At 45.6% G+C, this 23,001-nt stretch overlaps 1 protein-coding gene across 1 annotated transcript in view; it reads left to right on the top strand.

Annotated features, from left to right (window-relative positions):
• The window catches only part of ISYNA1 (inositol-3-phosphate synthase 1), a 49,293-nt gene extending 29,023 nt beyond the window's left edge, over nucleotides 1–20,270 (top strand). Inside the window, exons 8-11 of the mRNA XM_075337852.1 lie at nucleotides 13,101–13,265; nucleotides 13,721–13,834; nucleotides 16,491–16,708; nucleotides 18,574–20,270. Coding sequence (XP_075193967.1) covers nucleotides 13,101–13,265; nucleotides 13,721–13,834; nucleotides 16,491–16,708; nucleotides 18,574–18,799 — 723 coding nt within the window. The 3' untranslated portion in view covers nucleotides 18,800–20,270. The remainder of the gene's footprint in view (nucleotides 1–13,100; nucleotides 13,266–13,720; nucleotides 13,835–16,490; nucleotides 16,709–18,573) is intronic.
• Nucleotides 20,271–23,001: the final 2,731 nt, after the last annotated feature.

Genomic DNA, 23,001 nt, shown 5'->3' with positions numbered 1-23,001 from the left:
CTGCACACAGCTGGACTACTTCAGGCTTTTGCACACTCCTTCTGTTCTGTCACCACTCTTGCTTTCCTCCTTTACTACTTTTCTTCCTTCTACTTTCACTTAGCTGTTTACTCAAGCTCTTCCTGAGCTCTCACTTCCACTTCACTCTAGCCCTGCCTGGGCTAATCTGCCTGGTTCTTCCCGCCTCCAGAGCTGTGAACCCCTCGGTGGGCGGAGCCAACTGCCTGGCCCACCCCCTGGTGTGTATCATCAGTCTCTGGAAGAAGGCAACAAGGATTTTTGGTTAGCTTAGGTGTTCCTACCTGGGATGTAGGGTGTGGCGGTGTGTGACCTGTGTCCCCTGGCTTGCCCAGGGCGACACATGTATAGTTATATATAGTGTGTGTGTGTGTGTGTGTGTGTGTGTGTGTGTGTGTGTGTAAATATATATGATCCAACCCCATCCAGGTGTACAGTAATGCCTTTATATACTATATTATTTATTGCCTTGCTTTTACTGATGTGCTGCTCACCATGTTTCAGTTTGGTCCTGGCATTACAAACAAAGTCTCCCATATCTCAAGGACCTGCAGTGATGTAATAAAGAGGCGGGGCACTGTGCTGCTCTGGTCTACCTGCATTACATCACTGTAGGTCCTTGTCAGCTACGGGTTTCTAGTGCAGAGGCAGGAGCAAAGTGAAAGTAATTTGAGCCCTCAGCACAGAGACTGCTGCTGTGCTGTGAAGGTATGCCGTGCTCTGGCCCGGACACTGCAGTGATCTGCACTTCCCCCGGGCCAGACATGACTGCAGCGGCACCCTGCTCCTGCCTCCTAAACAGCGGACACACAGTCTCCCTAGCCTCTGCAGGAAGCCGGCGTCTGGAGCTCCCACGTGTGACCGCTGTTTACATTAAACAAGTATTCATTAGCTGTTCGTTTACTTTAAGCAGCGGGCACATGTGGTTTCTCCAGCCGCCGGCTTCCTGCAGCAGCGACCCTCCCTGCCTCCTATGATCCCACTGCATAGCGCTGACTCCCCACAGCTCCCTACCCCGCAGCTTCAGACCATAAGACGCACCCCACACTTTCCTCCCAAATTTGGAGGAAAAAAAGTGCGTCTTATGGTCCGAAAATTACAGTACATAAAATCACTTCAGGCTAGACAGGGGAACATTTGCATCAAATTTTGCAAGTTTTTGAAAAGTCGAAAATCATGAATCAGATAAAAACATCTGTAAGCCCTAAACAGGTTTTTTTAAATGGATTTTAAAAAAGGTGTGAATGGAAGATGAATAATGCACACACAAAGAAAGGCACAAAACTCGCCAAAAAAGCAGGCACAAATGCAATAATGAGTCGAGTCCATAGTGTTTTCAGGCATTCAGAAAAAATGAGTTTTTCAAGCACAGGAACTAATTCAAAAGATGCTCTTTTTTTAGATTTTTTCTTTTTTTGAAGACTATTTGAAGAGTTTATAGTAGGAAGGGTTTTCTCTTGAAGCATTATTTGCATCCTTTTGATTGGAAAGTGCCTGGTTTGGAGAGGTTGCACTTTTTTTCACCATTCACTTTTCAAAGCCTTTTCAGGAAGCAAAAGCTTAAAAAAAAACCCTTCCACATATGAACAGGAAAGTGAGTTTCACACAGAAATTAATTGAAAGCGTTTTCCAAGAGTATTTGAAGTATTTGTTTGGAGAGTATCTGTTTCCCAAAAAAATCCTCAAAAATATCAAAAATCTGTGTGCTCATACTCGTTAAGTGTATGTACATAAAAACAATTTTTACCCAGTGTTTTTTGAGCAGGTGTACCCTGAAAACTGTCTGAAAAGCGCTCACAGCACTCTAAAGAATCGAAAGAGTCCTATTGATTTTATGTAATACGACTTGCTTTTCGTATGTTGAGGTTTTTGAGCGTCTTTCTTTAGGCATTTTATGCTCTGGAGATGCTCCATATATAACAATAAAAGTCAATGGGAAGTCAAGAAAAATGTCCAGGCGTCTTCCTTGCATTTTTTAAATCATTTTGTCAAAGTTTTCACTTCAAATCACACTAGTGTGTTCGTCATTGCTTAAAGGGGGTGTTCACTACTGGAACAACATCTTATGATTCCACGTTTCCCACAGATAAAATAAAAAAGCCTATACTCACCTCCGCGGCTGGTGCGGTTCCAGTGGTGCCAGGCCCCACGTCCAATGTCGGCTTTCCTCTCCCTGTCTTTGTTTACAGGAACGATCAACAGAAAGTGAGCAGCAGCCCTATCTCTCACTTCATGTCAATTAACGAGTTTGTCCGAAGGTAGAGAGAGGGAAGATGGCACTGATTTGACACTGGGCTTACGTGACTTCACTCAGGCACCATTTGAACCTCACCAGCCATGGAGGTGAGTATAGGTTTTTAAATTTTACCTGGGGAAATATATGGAATCAGAATGGGTTGTCCTAGTGGTGGACAACCCCTTCAAAGGTGTTGTCCCACGAATGAAGTACATTGTGAAGATGTTCTCAGAGAATGAATTACCGTAAAATGGTATAATTAAAACTGCAGCCTAGTCACATGTCAGTATGGTCTGCAAACTGAAGTATGCGTGATAAAGCTCATGTGATTGAAACACAGGTCTCGAGAGCTATATATCTTCAGTCAGCAGCCGGTTGTGATGTGCGAAGGAATAATTTAACCCTTGGTGTGCTTTACAAGGACATCTCCAGCTTTATGCCCCATCTCCATTAGTCTGACAACTTTATAGCAGTGCATAACACTGAGTATGCCAAACTGAAAATTGAGGAAGATGATCCTGGAGATAACCCCAGTTGTTATCAGCAAAGAAGAGCTATATTTCTTTATATATAAAAACCTGATTGAGGTACTTCATGATGAAGCTCTTGTCAGTTGACACACAGGTCTTGGGAGTTGTATATCTTCAATCTGCAGGCCATACTGACATTTGACTAGGACGGGCTGCAGGTTGAATTATACCACGGATGCCATATTATTTAGTTCTCAGAGAAACCTTTTAATCAACAGAGCTTGGAATAAAAATAGGTTCCAGAATTTTATGTATTTAAAATAAAAAAAAATGTTCCTGTGCTGAGATAATCTTATAAATGTGTTCCTGCTATGTACTATGTAATGGCTGTGTCTGACCATGGTCTGAATATACCACATCTCTTGGCCAGCCGGGTAGGAAATGAGTATTCAAACTGGACTTCATCAAGTCACAACATTTGCTTTTTGTGAGGTAAAAAAATTTCCCTGCCTGTTTCATCACATGAGCGATTGTTTCTTCCCTGTCTGAAGTCTCCTGAACTCTTCGTAAAGCAAGTCAGTAACATATAAGCTCAGATGCAGCTGGAGCTCCTACCTCCTTGACTTGATTTTTGATGAGCTAAGGGTGCTTTCACACATCCGGTTTTTCTTCTGCGGCACAATCCGGCACTTTGCAGGAAAATCGCAACCGTTTTTTTTTGCTGCCAGTTGCGATTTTCCTCCATAGACTTTAATTAGTGCCGCATTGTGCCGCATGGCCTTGCGTTCCGTCCGGTTTTTGCCTGGCACGTTTTTTCGTGCGGCAAAAAAAACCGCATTGCGCCGCATTCGGCCGATGCGGCGCATCTCTCAATGCATGCCTATGGCGGCCGGATGCGGCGCGATGCGGCAAAAACCGCATCCGGACGCCGCATGCGGTTTTTTCCACTGCGCATGCTCAGTAGCATGCCGCAAGCGGCAAAAAACGGACGGGCAGCAAGGGAAAAACTTATGCAAAGGATGCGGTGTTTTCACCGCATCCGTTGCATAGCTTGCACAGCCGGATTGAGCCGCAGAGCTCAAGCCGGATGTGTGAAAGTAGCCTAAGGGGACAGGAGAAAAGGCAAAAACACCCACTCGTGATAAAACAGGCAATTAAATGTTTTACTCCTCAGATCATGACCTATGATTAAGAACCCAATGTTCGAAACGCATGAAGTGTTACGCGTTCCTTGGATCCATTTTAGCTATTTTGGCTGTATGTTCTCCTAATAAATAAATGTTTTTATGACACAGGTGCTGGATTTTACATGTTTCCATTTACACAGAGAACATAGCAGTGCCTTGTAGCTGCTGTTTTCTGTGATGTACTCACTTATTCTTCCTCCCTAGCACAGGAGATGTAGTATGATCAGAACATGTCCCCTATACAGTCAGACACGGCCATTACACAGTACATGGCAGGGGCACATATATAAGATTATCTCAACACAGGAGATGTGGTATGATCAGACCATGTCCCTGAACAGTCAGACACGGCCAATACACAGTACATAGCAGGGGCACATACAGTGCCTACAAGTAGTATTCAACCCCCTGCAGATTTAGCAGGTTTGATAAGATGCAAATAAGTTAGAGCCTGCAAACTTCAAACAAGAGCAGGATTTATTAACAGATGCATAAATCTTACAAACCAACAAGTTATGTTGCTCAGTTAAATTTTAATAAATTTTCAACATAAAAGTGTGGGTCAATTATTATTCAACCCCTAGGTTTAATATTTTGTGGAATAACCCTTGTTTGCAATTACAGCTAATAATCGTCTTTTATAAGACCTGATCAGGCCGGCACAGGTCTCTGGAGTTATCTTGGTCCACTCCTCCATGCAGATCTTGTCCAAGTTATCTAGGTTCTTTGGGTGTCTCATGTGGACTTTAATCTTGAGCTCCTTCCACAAGTTTTCAATTGGGTTAAGGTCAGGAGACTGACTAGGCCACTGCAACGACGAAATGACGACCCATCTTAAGATCCTTGATGGAGGAGCGGAGATTCTTGGCCAAAATCTCCAGGTAGGCCGTGCTATCCATCTTCCCATGGATGCGGACCAGATGGCCAGGCCCCTTGGCTGAGAAACAGCCCCACAGCATGATGCTGCCACCACCATGCTTGACTGTAGGGATGGTATTCTTGGGGTCGTATGCAGTGCCATCCAGTCTCCAAACGTCACGTGTGTGGTTGGCACCAAAGATCTCAATCTTGGTCTCATCAGACCAGAGAACCTTGAACCAGTCTGTCTCAGAGTCCTCCAAGTGATCAAGAGCAAACTGTAGACGAGCCTTGACATGACGCTTTGAAAGTAAAGGTACCTTACGGGCTCGTCTGGAACGGAGACCATTGCGGTGGAGTACGTTACTTATGGTATTGAATGAAACCAATGTCCCCACTGCCATGAGATCTTCCCGGAGCTCCTTCCTTGTTGTCCTTGGGTTAGCCTTGACTCTTCGGACAAGCCTGGCCTCGGCACGGGTGGAAACTTTCAAAGGCTGTCCAGGCCGTGGAAGGCTAACAGTAGTTCCATAAGCCTTCCACTTCCGGATGATGCTCCCAACAGTGGAGACAGGTAGGCCCAACTCCTTGGAAAGGGTTTTGTACCCCTTGCCAGCCTTGTGACCCTCCACGATCTTGTCTCTGATGGCCTTGGAATGCTCCTTTGTCTTTCCCATGTTGACCAAGTATGAGTGCTGTTCACAAGTTTGGGGAGGGTCTTAATTAGTCAGAAAAGGCTGGAAAAAGAGATAATTAATCCAAACATGTGAAGCTCATTGTTCTTTGTGCCTGAAATACTTCTTAATACTTTAGGGGAACCAAACAGAATTCTGGTGGTTTGAGGGGTTGAATAATAAATGACCCTCTGAATAAACTTTTCACAATTTAAAAAAAAATAAAAAAAAATAAAGAAATAACATTCTTTTTTGCTGCAGTGCATTTCACACTTCCAGGCTGATCTACAGTCCAAATGTCACAATGCCAAGTTAATTCCGAATGTGTAAACCTGCTAAATCTGCAGGGGGTTGAATACTACTTGTAGGCACTGTATATAAGATTATATCAGCAAAAGAACATTTTATACAACATCCAATTGTGGAGCTTATTTTTATTCCACAATCTATTGATTAAAATGTGCTTTGATTTTGGGACAACCCCTTTAATGTAAAAATAAATATGTCTGAAAACTGCTCCATAATTGGCAAAAAAACCTTTTCCAGAAAACGCCAACAGTAACGTTAGCAAAACGGTAAGAAAACAGCTTCAAAATTTAAAAAAGGAAAAAAAAAGCAATGTTTCCTGAAGCAGAGTCCATTCAAAACCTTATCGTTTTCACCATCCTGAAAGGATTGTTGTGTGTACATACCCTCGGGTGATGTGCACATGCTGGGTATTTGGTTGCAGAAATTTCTGCACTAAATCTGCATCTCCTGGGAGAAAAAACACACGTTCGTGCATTTGTTTTTTTTCTACGTTTTCAGTAAAGTTTTTTATGCAATTTTTCCATGCATTTGAGGTGGAAAAACGTAGTCAAAACCGCTGAAAGAATTGACATGCTGCACTTTATTTTCTGCACTAAATCTGCAAGGAAAAAATAAGCAAAGTGTGCATGAGACTTCAGAATTCTCAATGACTTTGCTGGCATAAGGATAGGCATGCAATTATGACAGAACTGCACCCAAAAATGCATAAAAAAACTCATCAAAAACACAGTGTGTGCGCATAGCCTAAAGGGTGCTTTACACGCTGCGACATCGCTAGCGATAGCACCCGCCCCCCCGTCGTTCGTGCGACATTTGGTGATCGCTGCCGTAGCGAACATTATCGCTATGGAAGTGTCACACACACACATACCTTTACAGCGATGTCGCTGTGGCCACTGAACAATCCCTCCTTCAAGGGGGCGGTGCGTTTGGCGTCATAGCGACGTCACTAAGCGGCCAGCCAATAGCAGAGGAGGGGCGGAGATGAGCGGCCGGAACATGCCGTCCACCTCCTTCCTTCCTCATTGCTGGTGGACGCAGGTAAGGAGATGTTCGTCGTTCCTGCGGTGTCACACATAGCGATGTGTGGTGCCGCAGGAACGACAAACAACATCGTACCTGCAGCAGCAACGATATTATGAAAAGGAGCGACGTGTCAACGATCAGCGATTTTTGACGTTTTTGTGATCGTTGATCGTCGCTCCTTGGTGTCACACGCTGCGATGTCGCTAACGGCGCCGGATGTGCATCACTAACGACGTCACCCCGACGATATATCGTTAGTGATGTTGCAGCGTGTAAAGCACCCTTAGGCCAGAATCACACTTGCTAGTGCATCGCATGTAACTCGCGTGAGTCTCTCATGGTAGAACCCGGCATGGCCGCACACTATGCATACAGAAGCGTCTGAGCTGCATAGAGATACATGCAACCGACCCGCTCCTGTCAGGAGAGTGTGCGGCCATGCCGGGTTCTACCATGAGAGACTCGCGCGAGTTACACGCGAGACACTAGCAAGTGTGATTCTGGCCTTAAGAGTGTGTTCACACTATCCTACTCACTGGCTTTAAATGAATGTTCCTAGGATAATTGGCCTTTAATAGCCTGCTTGTTCATCAGGTGATTAGAAGCCTATTATTAAACAATACGTAAAATTGTTGTGCTTGCTTTAGTCTGGACAGAATGCCAGATTTGTAGAAACTGATAAAACACAGTATTAGGTAGCGTAAATGCCACTTTGAGCTGTTGAAAACTCTTCAAAGCTCCTCAGGTGAACAACTCATATAAATATTAAAGTCAATCTGTCTGTAGATTTTTGCTTTGTAATTTGATGTTTGGGCAGATGCCCTGATTGCAGCAATGTACCTCTTAAAATAACATCATGCGGATCATTAATACACAGCATTCTGTGCACGGCTAGATCTGCAGTAGAGAAAACTATGATTGTAAGGGCTCATGCGCATGTTGCATACTGACATGCATTTACGCTGCGTATAGCACTGTAGCGTAAATGCATGCGTCCTGCGTCCCCTGCACAATCTGTGTAGATTGTGCATGTTACGTATGCTCGTTACTTTTTTGAACGAATCGATTTGGGTGCTAAAATTTTGACCCAAATCCGTGCATTCCTAAAAGCAACATGTCAATTATTTCTGCGTTCTGGATGCAGCTCCCACTCTGACTATGGTGGGGGCAGCAGCCATAGCGCATGAAATCGGCTTTTTTTTAACAAAAATACTGCATTCATTATGCAGTGTTTCTGTAGCGATTTGAAGCGCACATGTGCTGTCAAATCGCTGCAGAATATTCTGCAGTTATATGCGCATGAGCGCTAATGCTGCCCACACCACTGATTGGCAGCTTTTTGTGTACTATGTATATTGGCACACATCTGCTAATCAGTGGAAGTGGCATGTTAGGACAAGGAGGCACGATGCCAGTTGTCCTGTAGTGATAAAACATTGATTTTATTGAAACAGCAAGACCCATGATAGTAAATGACATACTTGCAATCAAGATCTCTGTCCTTACAGCATGATGCTCTCAGATTTCATACCAAGTAAGCAATCAAGCTCCTGTAAAATAATGCATAATTTAGAGTGCCTTTTCCTAGCACTGACACGTTTTACCTACAGTACAAATGGTGAGACTGAGAAACGAAACAATAAGGCTAAAATGACCAGTACTTTACTTATAAAGGTAACTGTCAGACGTCTTAGGCTAAGTTCACATTTCCGCTAAAATCTATCAGTCACAATCTGCTGCTCTTGTAAACAACGGAATCCGTTTAGCGGATTCCGCTGCTCCCATAGACTTGTATGAGCAGCGGATTGTGACTGATGATGCTGCGTTGCACCCTCCGCCAGACTGATCAGTCGTGGAACGACTGACCGCCGGGCGGGGGGAACACAGCATGTAACGTTTTTTGAGCAGCGAGATCCGTCGGATTTCGCTGCGCATGCTCTCTGGCTCCCTGCACACGTCACCAGCTTTGGTTGGTTACCCGATATTTACCCTGGTTACGGTGCAAGGAGCCAGCGCTAAGCGGTGTAGGCCCGTAACCAAGGTAAATATCGGGTAACCAAGGTAAACATCGGGTGCTTTGCTGTTACCCGACATTTAGGCTGGTTACGTGTGCAGGGAGGCCGACACTTCCCCGCTCGGCCCGCCCCCTCCCGCACTCCGCACATGTATGTACACACACACACACACACACACACACACCTGTCCCCAGCCATGCAGACAAGCACTGCCACTGACATCCTCAGCGCCTGGCCCCGCCCCCCGCTCGGCTCCGCCCCCTCCCGAACTTTGCATGTGCACACACATACATACATACATACATACACACACTCACTCACACATACACTCACCTGTCCCCAGCCATGCAGACCGCAGCACTTCCACTGACATCCTCAGCGCCTGGCCCCGCCCCCCGCTCGGCTCCGCCCCCTCCCGCACTTTGCATGTGCACACACATACATACATACATACATACATGCACATACACACACTCACTCACTCACACATAAACTCACCTGTTCCCAGCCATGCAGACCGCAGCACTTCCACTGACATCCTCAGCGCCTGGGCCCGCCCCCCGCTCGGCTCCGCCCCCTCCCGCATTCAGCATGTGTGTATACACACACACACACACACACTCTCTCACTCACTCACCTGTCCTGTAGTCCCTGCGGCACTGACGTCCTCAGTGCCACGGCCCCGCTCGGCTCCCCTCCCCCCCGAACTCCGCCCCCCGCACACAACGGAATCCGACAAAGAATTCTGTTCTTTGTCATCCGTTGTACAGCGTTGAACAGCGCATCAGTCACATGCGTCAAGCGACGCATGTGACTGATACAAAACAACGGAAATGTGAACTTAGCCTAAAGGCCCCGTCACACTAAGCAACATCGCTAGCAACATCGCTGGTAACGAACAACTTTTGTGACGTTGCTAGCGATGTTGCTGTGTGTGACATCCAGCAACAACCTGGCCCCTGCTGTGAGGTCGTTGGTTGTTGCTGAATGTCCTGGGCCATTTTTTAGTTGTTGCTGTCCTGCTGTGAAGCACAGATCGCTGTGTGTGACAGCAAGACAGCAACAACTAATGTGCAGTGAGCAGGGAGCCGGCTTCTGCGGAGGCTGGTATCCAATGTAAACATCGGGTAACCAAGAAGCCCTGTCCTTGGTTACCCGATATTTACCTATGATACCAGCCTCCGCCTCTCTCACTGTCAGTGCCGGCTCCTGCTCTGAGCACATTTAGCTGCAGCACACATCAGGTTAATTAACCCGATGTGTGCTGTAACTAGGAGAGCAAGGAGCCAGCACTAAGCATTGTGCGCTGCTCCCTGCTCTGTGCACATTTAGCTGCAGCACACATCAGGTTAATTAACCTGATGTGTGCTGTAACTAGGAGACTGGGGGCTGGTCACTGGTTGCTGGTGAGCTCACCAGCAACTCGTGTAGCCACGCTCCAGCGATCCCTGCCAGGTCAGGTTGCTGGTGGGATCGCTGGAGCGTCGCAGTGTGACATCTCACCAGCAACCTCCTAGCAACTTACCAGCGATCCCTATCGTTGTTGGGATCGCTGGTAAGTTGCTTAGTGTGACTGGACCTTTAGGCATTACAATTAACTATTTACTCTACACAATCTCATACAGAGCATAGTTTTATAATTTGCCACGCACAGGAAGAAGTGTTAACTCCTCATCGGCTTGTCCCCACTAGGATTAATTATTATTATTATTTTTTTAATATATTTGTTACACACACACATTAGGTTTATATTTGTTTAACTTTTGCATTTCATGGTACAAACAAAAAAAATGCAATTCTGTTACTGGTGAGATTCTACGTAGATGAGATTCTATGAGCGAGTATTGAAATATTTGTGTTTGCGATACTCTATACTCCCTATTTGGAATGAATACGAGTTATATCTATGTCAGTGGGATATGCAAGTAATTTTCTGCTAATTGAGAAATGGGAGTAATTTGCTGCTGGAGTCCATTGTACTCGCTAATCAGAACGAATATGCGATTATTACAAAGCACTCGTTACAAGTATCGCGAACACGAATATATCGATACTCGCTCAACTCTAATTCTATGTAGATAGAAGAGGAAGGAGGAGGGGGCGTAGAGCGCCTCCCTCTGCCTCTAACTCATCCTTCTGCCTCTAGCTCCTCTCCATCATAGAATCTCATCAGCACCAACTGCCATCTCCTATCTCAGTAATGGGAAAGTCTTCACCGAATACAGATTTTACCCCAGAAATGAGAATTTTAATAATGACTGATCAATTCTGGCAGAGAAAGAAGCAGATCTTTCTGATAAGATTTATTACGAAGTTGCTTATTTTCATGATTTATGAAATCAAAAATGACACTTACGCTTTAAGGCCTCCTTCACACATCTGTGTCACTGGTACGTGTGACATCCATTTCCACACGTACCTGAGACACGGAGACACATAAACCCATTAAAATGTCCGTGTGAAACACATACGTGCCCGTATACTCCACAGAGCGACATGTCCGTTTTCTGCCAGCAGCACGGGTGTCACACGAACCGCACACGGATGTGATCCGTATGACATCAGTGTGACACATACCGGAGGAAACACATGTCACTGAGAAATAAATGGAATTTTATACTTGCCTGTCTCAGGCTCAACTGTCTCTGATACTGCTGTAACGCTTATTTCCTGGCCCACTCATTATGCTCAGGAATATTCACTGCACTGACTGCGGACCCGTAAGCAATTGTGACAGCAGCGCTGGAGACGAAGCACGAACTTGTATACTTACCTGTCTCTGGTGCTGCTGTGTGCTAGTGTGGTGCCCCAGGACCTGGTCGCCACAACAGCATTGCCCCTCCAAAGGGTTAATGCTGAGCCTGGAGGTAATTGGGAGGTCTATTGGCCAGTAAGTGTAACATCCAACGCAGTTCTCCCTCAGACCAGCAGGGGGAGCTCTGAACCTGGAGTTCCAGGGAGCATTCCTTAAGTCTAGCCTGAGGGAGGAGTTAGTGTTCAGTCTGTAGAGAGAAGTGATAGCAAGCAGACGTAGAGTAGTGCTGTCCTGTGGAACTGGGGCCTAGAGCTGGAGCAGCTTGGCCCAGTGAGGCAGGAGGAGCAGAGAGGCAAAGAAGAGAGTCGGACATCAGAGTCTGTGGCCACCAGGGCCTAAAATACTCTCTGGTAGCCGAATCCGAAGGGCAGGAGAGATGCAAGCACCTGGCCCATAAACAGCCCGAAGGTGCAACTGCATCATCAGGGCCCAGTGTGGACTCCAGCAGAGAAGCACCAGAGAGGGCCTGTGCAGCCTACCACAGAGGGAAAGGGACGTACCACCGGTCCCAGCAGCAAGAGGGCCATTGCTAAATCCAGAGAGCAGGGTCCTATCACAGCAAGGAAAAGAACAGGAGTAGGCCTCATACTCATCTGGCCAAAACGACAGCTCAGTTACTTCCAGGCCGGCCGGATCATCTTTACCACCTGTGACGGTCTCCCTGGACTACCCTGTTGCCCAGTAAAAGAGGAGAAGGTAAAGAGACTGTTGTTTGTGCCTGTTTCTTTCATTGCCTGTCGGCCCTGCACCGTGTTTTCCACACAACACCATAGACTCTCACGAGCACCAACAGTGTCCCCGGGGCACTGCTCCACCTGTGGGGAGCAGTACCACCATTGCTGCCATATCATCACCCCGGAGGCCTTACACAGCAGCGGCGGCTTAATAGCCGCATACCACAGGTGGCGTCACGACAACCATAAACTTTATTCACCAGCCCTATTTAATTGACACCCACCAGGGTCACGGAGTCGGGCCCCGCCACCACTGACGTCCCCCGGACTAGTCCGGCCCGGCACCGGGTGTCCCACAGCCCTGGGGTAGGCGAGTCACTATCCAGATGTCACACATATAGCACTTGAAACACACGGACGGATATACTGCTTTAGGCCTCCTTCACACATCTGTGCAAGAAGCAAACATTTTGCACGGTCCGTGGTGTAGGCATGTATCTTCAGAATTGAAGGTTATCCTCTATCCTTTGGATAGGGAATAACTTACTGATCACTGTGGGTCTGATAATTGCAGCACTCCCAAAAATGGGATCTAAAGAACCCCATCTTAGAAGGAAGTGCACCTGTGTAACTTTCACTTTGAAAGAGCCCTGCTCTCAGGATCGCTGTGGGTCCTAGTTGGTGAACCCCCAACAATCGGTAAGTTATCGCCTATCTTAATGATACAGAATTGCCTTTAATTTTGTGAATACCCTTTAAGGAGATGAGAACTGTACACAAATTCTACTTCACTTTCTCTTTTTCTATTAATGAAACAGACTGTTTCCATAGTCAGCTATAACCACCTGGGTAACAACGATGGGAAGAACCTTTCTGCTCCTCAGCAGTTCCGCTCAAAGGAGATCTCCAAAAGCAATGTGGTGGATGACATGGTCCAGTCAAACCCTATCTTATATGGAGCGAATGAGAAACCAGACCACTGTGTGAGTAGTTATGCTCAGCAATGCCGCCTGTCTTTTTTCTTTCTCCACGTTATCATTTCATCTCATTTGATCTCTTGGTTACAAGATAACTTCTCTGTAGTCCTGATACTGAATGTTAAATATTGAGAGCCACGCCACCATTTTTAGGGAAATTTCAACCAATGTAATAGAGCAGGAACAACTGGAATATTACTTGCGCTTTGGGTCTTGTTTCGGACTGTTCGACACTAGATACTTGACATTTTTACCAGTAGGCCTTTCTAGATTTATAGTATACCAACTTTAGCTTTATTTGTCATTTCAGTTTCTTGCCTCGGAGGTGGTGTACTAGACCAAACAAAAATCCTCCATGAGGTTTTCCTCCAACCACATCTTTGTCATTCATGAAGCCTGTAGCTAATTTCTTTTATGTTGTGTTTTTTTTATAATATACCATGTGATTTGTCTGTTTTTAGGTGGTTATTAAATATGTCCCATATGTGGGAGACAGTAAAAGAGCAATGGATGAGTATACATCCGAAATTATGATGGGTGGAACCAACACCATTGTTATTCATAACACTTGTGAGGTAAACCTTGGAAGATTTGTCATCTTAACCTCCGTTATAGAGATTTCTAATATGTGCTGTAGTAAAGCAAAATTTCAAGATCGTCTATACCAATGATACCTAGGGAGGGGAAACCGAACGTCTACTGTATGTATCTAAACGTAAATGCTCATCTCATTTTGTGCTAGGCAAGTAACATCTTAGTAGTAGTTTTTTCACCTTGATGAGGGTTGTAGTCAGGAAATGATGGTACTTGGTTGGAACCTGTCGCCTTCCATTTTATTTTCATCTTCTCAAGGAGCTATCTTGTAAGGACGACTCTTTGATGTGCAGAAGCATGCCCTGTGATCTGCGTGTCACTGTTTATATGGTTACTCTTAGGCAGGGTTCATATAGCGTTTAAAAAAAAGCGGTTTTGTTTTCAAAGGACGACACACCAAACAAAAACAAAAAATGCAGCGCTAAAAAATGCATACAAAAACACTATGAAAGAACACACCCAAAAAACACTGAAAAAAACGAAAGTAAACTTAGGGGTGGAGATGGTGCAGAAATTCACAGCATCATAAACGTAACTGATCCAGATCGTGGGAATGTAGCCTTAGAAGAAAAATCTAATATATATTTCATACTTTTAGACAAATATTTTTATCCCAGCCTTTTTTTATTATTATTTGCATGTTTTTGAAATGTGTTCCCCTCACCCCACATTGAGAAGTCTATGGAAAAATGGTTAAAACAATAAAACACCTAGAAAAGAGTAAAAATAAAATGATAAAAAGCACATAATCAACAAAAAAAAGTAAGAAAAACCTCACTGTGTGTAAGGAAATAATGTATTTATGTTTTTTTGTGGATTGTAGTCCATCATTATCCTGATATTGTTTGCCTTTTAGCAGACTTCTCCACATTTGACTTATAAAGGTTATTGAAAAATTACAAATATTATTTTCTCTATTATTGGCTGCTCCCAAGTCTTTTTTTATTGCATTTATTATCCAATACTCCATTTAGATATTTTTTTTGGTTTTTTTATTGTAGTTCTTTTCATACTTCTTAGCTGGCAGTCAGTTGGTTTTTGCACAAATAATGCTGCAGGCAGATCTGTACTAAAGACAGATGGTTTTATTAAGAATCATAGAGTATAAGGGCACCATAGTGGGAAGGGGGGAGTTCTAATCTTAAATTGATAGTACTCCCTAAAAATATAGCATCATTTTTTCAGCACCTGGTGGAGTATTTAAAAAAATAAAGTGCTAAATAGTGATTTTTGTCTGTAAGATCATTCCCAACCCATGGTTATGCAGAAACCACAATTCTGTCCATCTGTTTTCACAATGGAAGAAACCTTTCATCCAGGGATGTGTAGTCCCCCGAACTCCCCCAAAGAAGAAAAAAAGATGGTAATGCTATATTGTTAGGGTATATAATTGCTAAGTATGCTAATGCGCAGGGTCTGCAGAATCAGCATAGATGTTCTCATACATTCACATTTCATACTTACGGAAATAATTCAAGATTTTCTTTCCATCTTTAATAGTTTCATAGTTTTTTAGGTTGAATGTAGATTCAAGTCTATCGAGTTCTACCTATATCCTAACATGTTGATCCAGAGGAAGGCAAAAATGTTATGGGAAAAATTCCTTCAGGACTACACATATAACAATCCAATTAGTTCACTGGATCAACAACCCATCACAGAATCTACTGCCCATAAGCAGTAATATTATATTTTAGAAGAAAGGCATCTAGGCCTCCTTATACCGTTTAGTGATTTCACCATTGCCACGTGGCTGAAAGTTTCATAATCTCACTGCTTTACAGTAAAGAACCATTGCAGACTTAAGGTGGTGTCACACACAACGACGTCGCTGCTAAGTCACCATTTTCTGTGACGTAGCAGCGACGTCCCGTCGCTGTCGCTGTGTGTGACATCCAGCAACGACCTGGCCCCTGTTGTGAGGTCGCTGGTCGTTGCTGAATGTCCTGCTTCATTTTTTGCTCGTCGCTCTCCCACTGTGAAGCACACATCGCTGTGTGTGACAGCGAGAGAATGACGAACTGAAGCGAGCAGGGAGCCGGCGTCTGGCAGACTGCGGTAAGCTGTAACCACGGTAAACATCGGGTAACCAAGAAGCCCTTTCCTTGGTTACCCGATATTTACCTTAGTTACTAGCGTCCGCTGCTCTCACGCTGCCAGTGCCGGCTCCCTGTTCTCCTAGCCAGAGAGCGGCGGCCGCTACTAACTAAGGTAAATATTGGGTAATCAAGAGAAGTGCTTTCCTTGGTTACCCAATATTTACCTTACTTACCAGCACAGCAACACTTCCACGCGTCGCTGCTGGCTGGGGGCTGGTCACTGGTCGCTGGTGAGATCTGCCTGTTTGACAGCTCACTAGCGACCATGTAACGACGCAGCAGCGATCCTGATAAGGTCAGGTCGCCCGTCGTTATCGCTGCTGCGTCGCTATGTGTGACCCCAGCTTTAGGTGTAAAAAGAAAGGGCTCTGTACTGTCCCCTTATATATTTGTACATTATAATAAGATCATCCCTGAGTCTTCATTTTTCCAAACTAAATAACTTGAAGAGAGTTTTCACTATGATATCATGTTTGCTGTTGTCTCAAAAGTTCTTTTGAAAATGTTTACCACTTTTTTCATATCTTCTATTTGTTAGGACTCCCTTCTTGCTAGTCCCATCATCCTGGACTTGGTAATCCTAACTGAAATTTGTCAGAGGATAACTTTCCGCCATGAAAAAGATCAAGATTTCCAGACCTTTCACAGTATCCTCTCCATTCTCAGCTTCCTCTGTAAAGCCCCACTTGTGCCAGAAGGAACCCCAGTAGTTAATGCTCTTTTCAGACAAAGGAACTGCATTGAGAACATCCTGAGGTACTACATCAACTATTTTTATATTAAAGGGGTTGTCTCCTCACCAGTCTTCAGGATTACATTGCTCCCCAGCTTTTCGGCTACCTGCTTGCTGGGAGTAGTATGCTATTAATTTATATTTTGAACCAGCTTCATGTTTGCGCTGTTGATCTTGAATCAACATTCTTAGATGCTGCGAGCATAGGCAGTTTTGCAGCCTTGGAGGAGTGAAGAAGGCTGGTATTGAGAGCCAGCAGTCCTTCCCAGCGATTTGTCCAGCTTCAGAGCAGTGCTCACAAGTTTTACTACAAAGAGCTTGTAAGCATCGCAGTAAGAAACCTGTGACTCTTTTGATCTTCCAACTTTAAAGCAATAGAGCTCAGATTGAGCCTTGTAGCAATTCTATAGTAGCGTCTTGAGATGGCAAATGTTTTGTCCATTGTTTGTGCAATTAATTGATTTGGCCATTTTGCTTTTTTACAATGGTTTGCCTGGGTTATAAAATGTGGTGTTTTTTTTAAAATAATAATTTACTTTACATTTGCCTCATTCTTAAAGTACTGCTCTTGGCTGTCGTTTTTATTTCACCACCGCATAAGTATCAGTAATATGTTTCCTGTGTGTAGCATAATACTTCCTCTTGGCCGTCTTCTACTGTTTCTGGTGCTGTCACAGAAGATGGCAGGGATGGACTGACTGCTGCTTTGACTGGCCGAAGGTCACTGCTAACGGTTGCTATCAGTGATGGGTGAACCCGAAGTGTAGCGTTCAGGGTCTGTACCGGAAACCTAATGTCCCGAACATAGACTTCTCAGAGAAGTTCATGTAACTGTTCAGGTTTGGCAATCTGGATATAAAAAAAGGGAAAAGGGTAGTCAAATGGGCATTAAAGCAGTACAATACTTACCAAGTTTCTGCACGGCTATCACACAACTTCTGGGTCCGCTCAGTAAACCTTAGGAATCTTCACTGCTTCCCCCACTCACTCTCTGTGACAGCTAGTGTGAGGGCAACCAATCACAGACACTGTCTGGGTCCCCAAAGTAAAATCTAAAAATAAATACATAGTTGTAAAGAATGGCGTAGAGTCCCCCGTATTTTGATACCTAGCGCAGATAAAGCAGACACCTAGAGACTGCAGCCCCCAACTATGTGCATAGCCTTGGCACTGTATCAAAATATGTGGGACCCCAGGCTACTTTAATTTAATTATTTTAATAAATAATAAAAGCATGTGGTTTCTCCCAAAGTTGATAACCAGCCAAGATAAAACCGACAGCTGAGGACTGGTATTCTCAGACTCAGGAGGTCTATGGTTGTTAGGCCCTCCCCATCCTAAAAATAGCAGACTGCAGCCACCCCAGTATTGACGCATCCATTAGATACACCAATCCGAGCACTAACTCAGCTCATCCCAATTGCCCTGGTGCGGGGGCAGTTTGGATAATATAAGGAGTTAATTACAACTGTGTTTTGTCAAAAAATCACAGCTGTCATTAAACCTGAGATTAGTAATAGGGAGGGGCCTATGAGACCCCACCGTTACTAATCATGTAAGTCAAAAGAATTTAAACACAGAGAATTGATTTCCGGTCCACCCAGCAAACTCTGGTGTGATCCAGCCAGTCACAACTAAAGTCACGTGAATGCAGAAGAGGCATGTAGCGGCTCCAGGAACAGCAGAAGATGGTGACTGGTCACTAATTTACTACACAAAGAGAACATACATTGCTGATACCTAAGCAGTAGTGAAATTAAAAAAGCAAAAACAAAACAGAGTGGTACTTTAGGGTGACCTGTCCATACTGGGAGCTAGCGTTTTTTCTCTAATGCTTTGAAGTCATGCCTATACTTTGTGTAATTCATGAATTGTGTTTTTGTCCCAGGGCTTGTTTGGGCCTGCCACCTCAGAATCATATGATGTTGGAGTACAAGATGCAAAGAAGTTTTATAAACCTCAAAAGATCCAGTCAAGTCTTAAGCTCTTATCCGGTATCCAGTAAGAAAGGACCTGGCCAGGTTAATGGCTTTTATCACCAAGGCATAAAAAATGGCCACTGTAATGGACTGGAGCAAACGGTGATCACCAGTGACACAGAGATAGAGAATTAGTTAAGGTGCAGACATCAGTCCACAAGCTGTGTTAGAATTTATCAAGATGGACCCTTATGGAAGACTACTATAGAAATTTTGGGTTCACACTACGATTGCACTGATCTTTTCTAAATTAGATCTTGTCTAGTGTTATGATCTAGTACTAAGATTTTGCACTTCTTTCAGGTTAACATCCATAAGTAATGAGGTTAATAAAACTAACTTCAAGTGACTTTGGTTGATGTTGCTGTGTGATTAGACTACACTTATTTCCCCGATAACTGAGACGTTAGACATAATTAAATAGGTTGCTTGAAAACCAAATGAACGTCCCATGCCAAGATGTTTGATCCATAGAAAAGCAAGCCAAGCCACACAGATGTAACATTTTTACCTCACGGGGAAAATATACTCCCTGAACTCATATTTATGGATATAAGTCCTACACGTGATCTTGGAATGAATATTTGGAAAGTCAATCTATCTTCTGAACTGCATCCTGAATGTCTGCACTGATTGATCACGTCTAACTTGTTGTTTTGAAGAAGAACAAGGCCAGAATTTCCAGTGTTTCTTTGCAAGTGATGAGAAGCCTCATTATGAGAAATCTTATTTAGTATTGCTTAGGCTGTGATCACATTGGGCCTACAGGAGTCCTCGGATATGCTCACTCAATATACTAGTGTTAATAGTACAAGCCAAATGGCTTTAGTTCACATGTAGCTATTTCTCCAGCAACAATTTGACTAAGGCCGGCTTCACACTTGCGATTAACTTGCACGAGTGCTATGCGAGAAAATCTCCCATTGCACTCGGACAAATGTTAAGCAATGAGGCAGCTCCCATCTGCTATTTTTTACTCACTCCAAATCGAACTGAGAAAAAAATCGCAGCATGCGGCGTTTTGGTGAGTTTCTCGCGCGAGTCTCTTCGATGCAAGTCTATGGGTGCATGAAAAAAAACGGATGTCACACGGCCGGCACATACACCATCCTAGTGACATCTGTTTTTCTCAATAGGTTTCTAGCAAGTAGCAGAGAACACTGTAAATGCTCCTGTACATAACAGGACATGAATAGCAGCTGCTGAGGGTAAAAACTGATTGCACACTGACAGCACACTGACAGCACACTGATGAAATGTTAGAAGAAATTGTCCAACTTTCTGGCATGAGAATTGGACCGATTTTACACTCGCAAGTGTGATTCCAGCCTAATTTGTACACTGTCACACTTTTACTACTCCCTTGAAGCCAAAGGATGTGTTCACAAATATCAAGACCATTTTTTTTTGCAGTTTTCACAAACCCCCTGAATTCCTTTTTTTTTTATTCTAACTTTTAATTGTTGCAAGATTGCTTTTTAGCTGCACTACATGAAGGAACATTTATATCTATATACAGTTGTATTGCTATTAGCTTTGAACAATATCTGCACTTGTACTTTTGACCCATGAAAAAAAAATATAAAAGTGGCTGATATCTTACAAAGTTTTTTCTCTTCACTTTTACGTCTGCTGCCCTGATCATTCACTATCAATAACTGCTCCAATCCACCTATAAATATGTCTTCAACAACTGATCAGTTTACATCTGCTGTCTCTAACAGTATGTACACAGAGAAAAGTGAGGCAGCTGGGGGAAAGCAAAAGCAGAAAGACACAAGGAAAACACAGGATACATAAAATGGCCAGAAAAAGTGTTACTCCATATACCACTCCTGTTCTGACATCTCTGCTTATTCACAAGAGTTATAACCATACCTCCCAACTTTTAAAGAAGGGAAAGAGGGACAAAGTTTGCGGCGCGCGTAGCGCGCTGCGGCAAATTTTTAGGCCACGCCCCCTAACCACACCCATTTCACAGTCACGCCCATATCCACTCCCCATCCACACCCATTCAGCATGGACACGCAGGCAGCCGGCGGGCCTCCAGCACGGACACGCAGGCAGCCGGCGGGCCTCCAGCACGGACACGCAGGCAGCCGGCGGGCCTCCAGCACGGACACGCAGGCAGCCGGCGGGCCTCCAGCACGGACACGCAGGCAGCCGGCGGGCCTCCAGCACGGACACGCAGGCAGCCGGCGGGCCTCCAGCACGGACACGCAGGCAGCCACAGTGAGTCGGCCGGTCGCCCGCACAGTGAGGCGGCCGGTCGCCTTCACAGACAGGCGGCCGGCCGCCCGCCTTCACAGACAGGCGGCGGGCCGCCCGCACAGAGAGGCGGCCAGCCGCCCGCACAGAGAGGCGGCGGGCCGCCCGCACAATGAGGCGGCGGGCCGCCCGCACAGACAGGCGGCGGGGGGCGCCCGCACAGACAGGTGGCGGGCCGCCGCACAGAGAGGCGCGGGCCGACCGCACAAAGAGGCGGCCTGAACAGAGAGGCAGCCGGTCGCCTTCACAGACAGGCGGCCGGCCGCCCTCACAGACAGGCGGCAGGGGGCGCCCGCACAGACAGGCGGCAGGGGGGCGCCCGCACAGACAGGCGGAGGGGGGCGCCCGCACAGACAGGCGGCAGGGGGGCGCCCGCACAGACAGGCGGCAGGGGGGCGCCCGCACAGACAGGCGGCGGCCGGGGGTGAGGGGGGAGGGAGGGAAATCAGCGCTGGGGAGATTAGTTTACTGTACCAGCAGCAGCACAGGCAGCGCTCCTCTCTATGCCACGTCTACTAGGATGGTAGGAGGGAAAAGCAGGGAGGCGGAGAGAGAGTGGGTGGGCGGAGCCCGGGAGCCGGCCGTCCCGCCCGTGGCAACGGGACAAACAACGTAAAGCGTGAAAGTCCCGCTGTATCCGGGACGGTTGGGAGGTATGCAGCATGTTAGAATGTGTATATAAGATCCCGCTGGTGGTGGCCGCAGCTTATAGGCCCCAAATCTGGTGACAGGTTCCCTTTAAAGTGAACCTGTCACGTACAATATGCACTCAGAGCCAGGAGCAGTTCTGGGTACATATTGCTAATCCCTGCCTAACCATCCCTGTATACACAAGCATAGATAAAGAGATCAAGAACAAATATTTTTAAAGATCTTATATCTTATGCTAATGAGCGCGGGGACTAGTCACAAGGGCGTTACTTCACTTGGCTAGTCGGCTCGCATAGCATGTTAGCATGTTATTACGCCCCTGTGTGAGTACTCACACGCTATGTGAGCCGACTAGCCAAGTGAAGTAACGCCCTTGGGACTAGTCCCCGCGCTAATTAGCATAAGATATAAGCTCTTTAAAAATACTTTTTCTATAGATGCCTTTATCTATGCTAGTGTATACAGGGACGGTTAGGCAGGGAATAGCAATATGCACCCAGGACTGCTCCTGGCTCTGAGTGCAGATTGCACCTGATAGGTTCCCTTTAAAGGGAACCTGTCACCAGAAATTTAGCAAAAAAAAATAAAAGATTCCCCTCTGCAGCTCCTGGGCTGCATTCTGGAAAGGTTCCTGTTGCTATTGTGCCCCCTTTGAGACCTAAAAAAATACTTTCTGAAGTCTTACCTTTTTGTATGCAAATCTGTTTTTATGGTCACGGGGGCGGGCTGCCTGGCGTCCGTTATTCCCCCTCCTGCCGCTGTACGCCGTCCCCCATTGCTCATTTCCATACATGAGGACGCCTTCCTCATGTAACTGTCCTCCTGAGGTTTTGTGCATGCCCAGTGCCACTCTCGCGGGAGTGAGACTGTGCAAAGTGTGAACGCTTTTGAGGTGATTGCGCAGGCGCGAGATTATGGGCGGCGCTGTGATTGTCATCAGCAGCGTCATCCAAGTACCCACCCATAATCTCGTGCCCACGCTTCTCACTCTGCCTCCACCGTTATGCGCAAGCACTGTCCATATGAACCATGTTACCTATTACCATGGGCGCGAGATTATGGGCGGCGCTGTGATTGTCATCAGCAAAGTCATCCAAGTACCCGCCCATAATCTCGTGCAAGCAGTAATAGGTAACATGGTTCATATGGCCAGCACTTGCGCATAACGGTGGAGTCAGAGGGAAAAGTGCGGGCACGAGATTATGGGCGGGTACTTGGTTAACGCTGCTGATGACAATCACAGCGCAGCCCATAATCTCGCGCCTGCGCAATCACCTGAAAAAGCGTTCACATGCGCAAAACTTCGGGAGGACAGTTACATGAGGAAGGCGTCCTTGTGTATGTAAATGAGCAATGGGGGACTGCGTAAAGCGGCAGGAGGGGGAATAACGGATGCCAGACAGCCCGCCCCCGTGGCC

Source organism: Anomaloglossus baeobatrachus, chromosome 1 (assembly GCF_048569485.1).
Source record: "Anomaloglossus baeobatrachus isolate aAnoBae1 chromosome 1, aAnoBae1.hap1, whole genome shotgun sequence".
Classification (NCBI taxonomy): domain Eukaryota; kingdom Metazoa; phylum Chordata; class Amphibia; order Anura; family Aromobatidae; genus Anomaloglossus; species Anomaloglossus baeobatrachus.
The sequence above is the reverse complement of the archived record's forward strand: the minus strand, read 5'-3'. Positions and strand labels throughout refer to the sequence as shown.